This window comes from Micromesistius poutassou (assembly GCF_964030765.1).
Source record: "Micromesistius poutassou genome assembly, chromosome: 15".
NCBI lineage: Eukaryota > Metazoa > Chordata > Actinopteri > Gadiformes > Gadidae > Micromesistius > Micromesistius poutassou.
In genome coordinates this window covers 9,056,554-9,065,472 of record NC_140285.1, presented here as the reverse complement: position 1 = coordinate 9,065,472, position 8,919 = coordinate 9,056,554, and the positions used below count along the sequence as shown (strand labels likewise).

Below are 8,919 nucleotides of genomic sequence, written 5' to 3'. Positions count from 1 at the left end.
AGAGCCTCGTCTCCTCCTCCTTTGTGTTTCGTCGATCCACAGAGGAAACACTGGGCTAATGTCCTTTGTTTTTCTCTGCAGCAGCTGCTCTCATGGTTCACGGATGACACCTTCTACGCTCTTCTTCTCATCACGTTATGTGTAAAAACAACACGCAAAACAACGATGAAGAAAAGACGCAGCGACCTAAGTAGGGCAGTGAGACGGAAACCAAACACTCTGATTAAAAGATAATTACCAGGGCTTCATAATTCATCATAGTCCTGTGCCCGTGTCCCGGGAGTTTCCCTACATAGATGCATGCAGGTCAGACTCCTCGCTCACTTCAATCAAATTCGAATTGGCTGGGAAAATAGTGCAGCATAGCTATATATACTGTATCTATTTTTATCACCATTATGCTACGCATAGGTGGAGCTTATAGATGTGTATGTGCATGCTTGGTGCGTGTGTGTAGGGGGCAGGGATGGGGTGTGGTGTGTGTGTGTGTGTGTGTGTGTGTGTGTGTGTGTGTGTGTGTGTGTGTGTGTGTGTGTGTGTGTGTGTGTGTGTGTGTGTGTGTGTGGGCGTGGTGGGGGTGGGGTGGGGTGTCAAAGAAGAGCAGGGAAGCCCCTCTCCCTGCTCCAGTGGATGTGCTCTTAGATGTCGCTGGGGAGTTAGAGAGAGAGAGAGAGAGAGAGAGAGAGAGAGAGAGAGAGAGAGAGAGAGAGAGAGAGAGAGAGAGAGAGAGAGAGAGAGAGAGAGAGAGAGAGAGAGAGAGAGAGAGAGAGAGAGAGAGACACTGAGTGGAATATATAAATAAACAAACTATTAACTAACAGCCAGATAGGGTGCTTCCCTAAACTCGTCAGCACATACCACATATAAACAATTCATACCCTAATCAGAATGTTCCCCAAACAAAACAATGAACAAGATTGAAAATCTAACAAATTGGCCTTTCGTGCAAAATATACTGAATTATAAAAATTGTACAAATACAAATCTAGAGCATTAGAATTGACAACAAGAGTAAACATTATTTGACACAAGCCAGAGGTGTACGACGGTCTCAGGCCCACCCTGTTTCATATTTATATAAATTAATTGGCAGAACAAATGGAAAATCCACCTCCATAAGCATGCCATTCCCAGAGAGTCACACGGTATAACCAATATAGAGAGAGAGAGAGAGAGAGAGAGAGAGAGAGAGAGAGAGAGAGAGAGAGAGAGAGAGAGAGAGAGAGAGAGAGAGAGAGAGAGAGAGAGAGAGAGAGAGAGAGGGCGAGGGAGAGAGGGGAGAAGAGGCAGAGAGGTAGAGAGGGAGAAGGAGAGGGAGAGAGATCTTTGTATGAATAATGCATGCGTATCGCCCACTACTACATCTTCATATGTTCCTGTCCTGCCCGTCAGGAGGCCTTCACTGGCGGGGATTTAAAGCGACAGAGTAGAATCGTACACAGGTGACCTGCTCTTATCCGTAGCCAACATTGGTTGAATTTATATTTTCCTTTCTATTCTGTACTATAGTATTATGATGGACATTTTGCAGGTACACAGGTGTCCATACATGCACATGGTTTAGATGTTGGTTCAGGTGGGTGTGTGTGTGTGTGTTCCACTCTCTCCATCTTTATTAACTAGTCAGGGGGACACACTAGTAACACACACAGGACCCCGTGGTGCCGCAGGCAGCAGGAGCCCAGGATCACCTCTCCTTCTCATCTTCTCTTCTCTCTCACTGGCCTGTTGCCGGGGTTACGGTGGGGCCGAGGCAGGCTGCTCACTCAAGGCCAGGCAGGGCTTTGTCCCACAGATGGTCTGCTCCCTCTTTACCTCTCTGCTCTCCATTATGTCCTCCAACCGTACCTCTGTCGCGTGCAGCTGGCCATCAATAAGTCCAGAGATGCAAATGAAAAGGGGAAGGATTCATTCGGCTTCTCTATGGTGCTCTCTATTGTATAGGGTCCTCCTTTGATTGTTTCTGTTGGTGATCACTTCCTCAGCCTCCCTGTAGATTACCTGGCCCCGTTATGTTTGTGTTTTTGATTGTGTGTGGAGGGTAAGGGGGTGCCTGAGTGTGTGTGTGTGTGTGTGTGTGTGTGTGTGTGTGTGCGTGTGTGTGTGCCGTGCATGTGTGTGTGCATGTGAAAAGGAAGGAGTTGAAGGGGCAAGTGATATATATGCATATATATGCATATATATATATATATATGTGTGTCGATTACAGAGTTTTATTGATTCACTTTGAATGCAAGATTGATTATTTACATTGACAGCTGCTGTAAACTACAGGGATGAGACACTATTAGGTGTGTCTGTGTTGGTGTCTTATTGAAGCAATAAAACAGAATAGAAGGCTTGTTTAAACGGAAACAGTGTAATATTGATTATGTTGAACCCAATCCATACTGGTTCTAATAATATGTACCCTATTGATGGATGCATAACTATGACATTGTACTAGAAAACGGCGGTGGAGGCGGAGGACTTCATTAATTCCACCTCCCTCAGCTTTCTATTCGAGATAGAAGGTACCAGAAAGAAAGTCCTTTGTTCCTTTCTGCTGCTGACCCCCTGCTCCCTGTTATATCTTGGAGGTACCTCTTCGAATCAAACCCCAGGGGTGTTAAACCTATTACATTTAGCTCAAGACAAAAACCAAGCGGAGGTGTGATGAAAAATCCATATGTGGTTTAGTTTTACTGGTGTATGCAGAGACTGGTGTATGCATACATTAAATAGATAGACTATTGTGTGATTTTTTACATTAAGGGGTCTGGTCCACGATACCTAACCTAAAGATTGGACAAAATATTACTACCATTGTTGAGATGGGAACAAGGAAATACCCCAGAATGTCCAACACCGGTGGACACCTTTTCTTAGTGGTTTTATCTTCAGTAAAAGCGGATTGGTATAATTATCAGTACTGCGATGAAATTGTCGGACATGATGGCTCATGAAACATGTTTGAAAATGTGATAATTTAGTATTAAAAATGTTGTTTAGTTCCCCTTCATTAGCCTTTTGCTGGGGTGAACTGGTCACATAGTTATACGAGGAAATCTCCTGTATGTCAACATTTCCCTCACATTATGTATAGACACATGCATCGCGGGAAGGAGGGTGAAACTGTTAAAAGGCTGTGTGATCTGTAGTCTGGGCTCACTCTGCTAGAGAAGAGACTGATGAATGCATACATTAAATATGAATTGACTTATAACTATTGTGAGCTTTTTCGCATTTAGAAATCTCATCTGTCCTAGACGCAACATGTCATTAAGTAATTGCCACGACATGTTTTACACCTAGACATAGTTGATTTTATTCTAATGATCAAGCTTATATGGTCTTCTTACAAAGGACATTTTCGTTAGCCTGCTTTGCCTTGGCTTTCGACCTGGTTCACACTCACTGTCACAACAGATGGCTTAAAGGATTAACAGGTTGGACAATTTGGGGTCATGCGACACCAAAATGCAATGGAGTTTGGGTAGTACAGACAACACAGACAGACAGACTGACAAGGGTCTAAACAGACTTCAAAACCTTCAAAACCCCACACGTTTCCATCAGAAAGCCAAATAAGGAAGTTGGTCTTTAATGATGAGGCAAACTATAAATCCTGTAGCAGATGTTCCCAGATAGGAACTGCTCTGCATTTTGTGAGAAACTATTCCACAAGTCGACTCTGGAGAGTGAGCAGGCGGGGGTAGCTCATGCAAGAATTTATTCTCTGACATTTGATGTTCCTAATATTTGATCATTTCAAATAGAGAAGAATGCAGAGTATCCTTGCAGGGAGCCCTAACCAGCCTATTTCCCTCAAGTGTCTCCAGATGTCCATGACCTCAGAGAGTTGAGCTGTACATCCTGTAGAATGACCCACTTCCTCTCTCTTTCTCTCTCTCTGTCTGTCTCTCGTCCTCTGTTTCCCTCTGTCTCTGTCTCTCTCCCTTTGTCTCTGTCTCTCCCTCTGTCTTTTTCTCTGTCCCTCTCCCTCTGTTTCCCTCTGTCTCTGTCCCTCTCCCTCTGTCTCTCCCTCTCCCTCTCCCTCTGTCCCTCTCCCTCTGTATCTCACTCTGTCTCTGTCCCTCTCCCTCTCCCCCCCCCCTCTCTCTCTCTCTCTGCCACCACTCTTAAAGCCTGCTCTTTTTTTTTTTCCTCTCGTAGCCTTTCAGCCAAGTGCATTCCAATTTGAGGCGTTCAAGTGCGATGTGCAAGGTAGCCTAATTTCTTAGGTTAATAAGGGACTTAGCGCGAGTCTATCTTTAGAGGGCGGCGGGAGTGGAAACCACATTAAACAGCCCCTTGGCCGTCCCTGAGCTGTGTCCCTGCGGACCGCCTGGCCCTTTTAATACAGGGCTGACTCAAAGTGGCCTCAATAGGAAACAAACGCTCCATCACACACACGACATCACTGGTCAATTATGGTGTTTGATGAATGCAAATGAGCACCGGCTTTGTAGCACCTATTGGACTTGAGTGTTTGTTTGTTTGTTTGTTTGTTTGTTTGTGTGTTTGTTTGTTTATTGCTGTGTGCGTCCTTTTAATAGAGGGCACCGGCCAAAGTGGCTTCAAAGGGAAAAATGTCCCTATCACACACATACACACACACACACACACACACACACACACACACACACACACACACACACACACACACACACACACAAACACACACCCACACCCACACCTAAATACTCTCACTCAGAAACACACACACACACACACACACACACACACACACACACACACACACACACACACACACACACACACACACACACACACCCCCAAACCCAAACTCAACAACACCTGACAAGCTATTATGCACACATGCCATTATTATTCAAATGTATTATTTGTTGAATGCAAATGGGCAACTGCTTTGTTTAAATGTATCTGAGGTGTGTTTGTGTGTGTGTGTGTGTGTGTGTGTGTGTGTGTGTGTGTGTGTGTGTGTGTGTGTGCATGTGTGTTAGCGTGTCAAGCAGGATATCGCCATACATTGTCTCTGCCGACGGGGAACTTGTGGGATCAGTACAGTGGTCCATCGCTCCTCTAATGGAATCAGGCGGAAGCAGATGTCTCATAGCAGCAAACAGCAGCAAACATCCTTCACTAATAACTCACCGGTCATTCCTCATCCGCTCTCCCTATGCTGTTTCTCTACACATGTTGTTCTGTGTGTGTGTGTGTGTGTGTGTGTGTGTGTGTGTGTGTGTGTGTGTGTGTGTGTGTGTGTGTGTGTGTGTGTGTGTGTGTGTCTGTGTGTGTGTGTGTGTGTGTGTGTGGGTGTGTGTGGGTGTGCACCTATGTGTGCGTTTGTGTGTGTGTGCACCTGTGCATGCGTGACTGTGAGTGTGTGTGTGTGTGTGTGTGTGTGTGAGTTTGAATGGCCCAAGCACAGAGCGGCCGTACGCTTTGTGTTACAGTTATACTTGGACGGGTTGGTGGTCTGGATTGTCTTCTGTTGACTCACAGTCTGTGGTTAGTAACTGGCTTACCTTTAGGGTTACTCTCTCTCTTTAACTCTTGTCTCTCTCCCCCTCTCTCTCTCTCTCTCTCTCTCTCTCTCTCTCTCTCTCTCTCTCTCTCTCTCTCTCTCTCTCTCTCTCTCTCTCTCTCTCTCTATATATATATATATATCCATTTCCTCTCCGTTTCTTTCCCTATCAACCACTTCCTGACAAAAACAATAAATATGCAGGTTTGATCATGATTTGACCCATCTTTAATAAGCTCCTTTTTCAACATAGCTTGGTGACTTCTTGGGAAGGATAATAAATACCTCCATCTTTAATTGGGTTTAGAAGGGCATACATTGACAGGACATTTTACATACACACCACTTAATGAGTGAGTCATATGTTTTAAAAAACAACCCATACGTGAGTGGAAATAGTTTTCTCATGTATCTGGTTTGTGTTGCATGTTATTCATGAGTGAAGCACCACAGGTCTGCCAGTAGAGCTGTGATCTCCTTCTACAAATGTGAAGCTGCCACGTTGGTAGACAGAGCCCCCAGGGACAGGTGGTTGGCTGGTTCAGATACCTTCAGGATGGGAGATAGCAACGGGAAGACATTATGGGTAAAAATGATATCTTTGGTACAACCCTGGGTTTCTGTGTTTTAAACATGGAAGGGAATGTTGTCAGTTGCTGTATCGTCTTAATGAACATTTTGGAGGTGTATCTTTCTTTCTTTATTTTATTTTAACGATAATTGAAAGTAAACAGATGTTGCACAGGGAGCTGATGAGGGCCGTGGCAGGATGGTCAGAGCATGGGATTATACTGCTGCCCGTCCCCCATGCATTTCACTTTCTCTCTTTGCACTTCTCTCTCTCCCTCTGTACATACCTGTGAGATTAAGTGGGATCAAATCTGTCTACCAAGACGTGGTGCTGGATGTACTCTTTGTCTTCTGCACCTTTCCCACGCTTGTTATATTATTATTTTTAATTTTTTTATTTTTATTATTATTTTACCTCGAGTATTGATTTTTCAATGTCAATAATTGCATCACTCTTAAGTATGTCTCGAATGTATGTGCGTTTATTTTAGACTGTTGAATGATTTGGATGTTTTACGCGTGCGTGTGGAGAGCCGACATTTGGAGAGAGAGAGAGAGAGAGAGAGAGAGAGAGAGAGAGAGAGAGAGAGAGAGAGAGAGAGAGAGAGAGAGAGAGAGAGAGAGAGAGAGAGAGAGAGAGAGAGAGAGAGAGAGAGAGAGAGAGAGAGATGTGGGGGGCATGGCACACCCAAAGCTCAGTGAATGACGCGCGTCTGTTGCTTCTTGTTTATGTCGCTGAGCTCTCGGATTGGCGGAACAATCAAAGGGGTGCCGGGTGCGCTGGGGGCGGGTGGAGCGCCTGTTTATAAATCCGGATATCTCACCGTGGGCGGGAACATCAACAGTAAAGAGTGTGTGAGAGTGAGTTTGCGGCCACAAAGAGCCAGGGGAGAGCAACGCTGGAGGAGCCGGGGCTGTGGTGGCGCGGTGGCGGGCGGCGGCTGTGGTTGACCGGGGGCTCGCGGAGGGGGCGCGGCGGCCCCTCTATGCGTCTCCACCCGGACGCGCGTATATGGACGACCACCTCTGTCTCCTGCGATCCCCCCCGCCGAGCGCGACCGAAACCCGGGCTGACACGTTGGTGAACCACGGCTACACCGGAGAGGCGGAGAGCGGCGTGATGACGGTGGTCGCGTGTGACAACAACATGCTGGAGGAGTCGGCGGCTCTCCCGGGGGGGCACCTCTCCCTAGAGCGCTACGACCCCGACCACGAGTGCTGCGAGCGGGTGGTCATCAACATCTCGGGCTTGCGCTTCGAGACCCAACTGAAGACCCTGTCCCAGTTCCCCGAGACCCTGCTGGGGGACCCCAAGAAGAGGATGAGGTACTTTGACCCCCTGAGGAACGAGTACTTTTTCGACCGCAACCGACCGAGTTTCGACGCCATCCTTTACTACTACCAGTCCGGGGGGCGCATCAGGAGACCCGTCAACGTGCCCATTGACATCTTCTCCGAGGAGATTCGCTTCTATGAACTCGGGGAGGAGGCCATGGAGAAATTCAGAGAGGACGAGGGCTTCATCAAAGAAGAGGAGCGACCCTTGCCGGACAACGAGTTTCAGAGACAGGTGTGGCTGCTGTTCGAGTACCCAGAGAGCTCGGGTCCCGCCCGGGGGATAGCCATCGTCTCTGTGATGGTCATCCTCATCTCCATCGTTATCTTTTGTCTGGAGACGTTACCGGAGTTCAGGGACGACAACAAGGAACCGGTTACGCCGGCGGTCAACGGCACGGCCGCTTACTATGGGAACCCGTTCTCGGACCCGTTCTTCGTGGTGGAGACGCTGTGCATCATTTGGTTCTCTTTCGAGCTGCTCGTGCGCTTCTTCGCCTGTCCGAGCAAGGCGACGTTTTCTAAAAACATCATGAACATCATTGACATCGTGGCTATTATCCCCTATTTCATCACCCTGGGAACAGAGCTGGCCGAGAGGCAGGGCAACGGCCAGCAGGCCATGTCTCTGGCCATCCTGCGCGTCATCAGGCTGGTGAGGGTCTTCCGTATCTTCAAACTTTCACGCCACTCCAAGGGGCTGCAGATTTTAGGGCAGACCCTGAAGGCCAGCATGCGCGAGCTGGGCTTACTCATCTTCTTCCTCTTCATCGGAGTCATCCTCTTCTCCAGTGCCGTCTACTTTGCCGAGGCGGACGACCCGGACTCCAGCTTCAGCAGCATCCCCGACGCGTTCTGGTGGGCCGTGGTCACCATGACGACCGTGGGCTACGGGGACATGCATCCGGTGACCATCGGGGGGAAGATCGTGGGGTCCCTGTGCGCCATCGCCGGCGTGCTGACCATCGCCCTGCCCGTGCCCGTCATCGTGTCCAACTTCAACTACTTCTACCACCGCGAGACGGAGGGCGAGGAGCAGGCGCAGTACCTGCACGTGGGCAGCTGCCAGCCCCTGGCGGAGGGGGACGAGCTGGGGAAGACTCACTCCACGTCCTCGCTGTGCAAGAGCGAGTACATGGTCATCGAGGACCAAGGGATGAACAGCGCGTTCAAACAGCCAGCGCCAAACTTCCCCACCACCACCACGACGACCACGACCATGACCACCACAGCGACGCAAAACAACTCACAGAATTGTGTAAACATTAGCAAAAAGGTCTTCACGGACGTCTAGTCGTGGTGTTTTGACTGGTGGGGGCTGTGGACGTCGTGGGGGGAGATGAATGCGATGCGATGCGCGCTGGTCATGCTTGTTTTGTTCCCGTTACGCACCGCTGGGTGCGTGCGTGTGTGCGTGCGTGCGTGTGCATGTGTGTGTGATCGGGGGAGGGGGGAGAGCAGTTGTAGACAGAGTAGACAGAAGCGCAAGCCCGTCTGCTCACAGATCGCGAGCTGCCTTGTGA

The 8,919-nt window shown here is 48.4% G+C and overlaps 1 protein-coding gene across 1 annotated transcript; it reads left to right on the top strand.

The window, feature by feature from the left end:
• Positions 1 to 7,073: 7,073 nt before the first annotated feature.
• Positions 7,074 to 8,690, top strand: LOC311359619 (potassium voltage-gated channel subfamily A member 3; the record flags this gene model as incomplete). Its single annotated transcript, XM_084479669.1, has 1 exon — positions 7,074 to 8,690. One exon carries the CDS (start codon positions 7,074 to 7,076, stop codon positions 8,688 to 8,690), a length of 1,617 nt encoding a protein of 538 aa, XP_084335795.1.
• Positions 8,691 to 8,919: the final 229 nt, after the last annotated feature.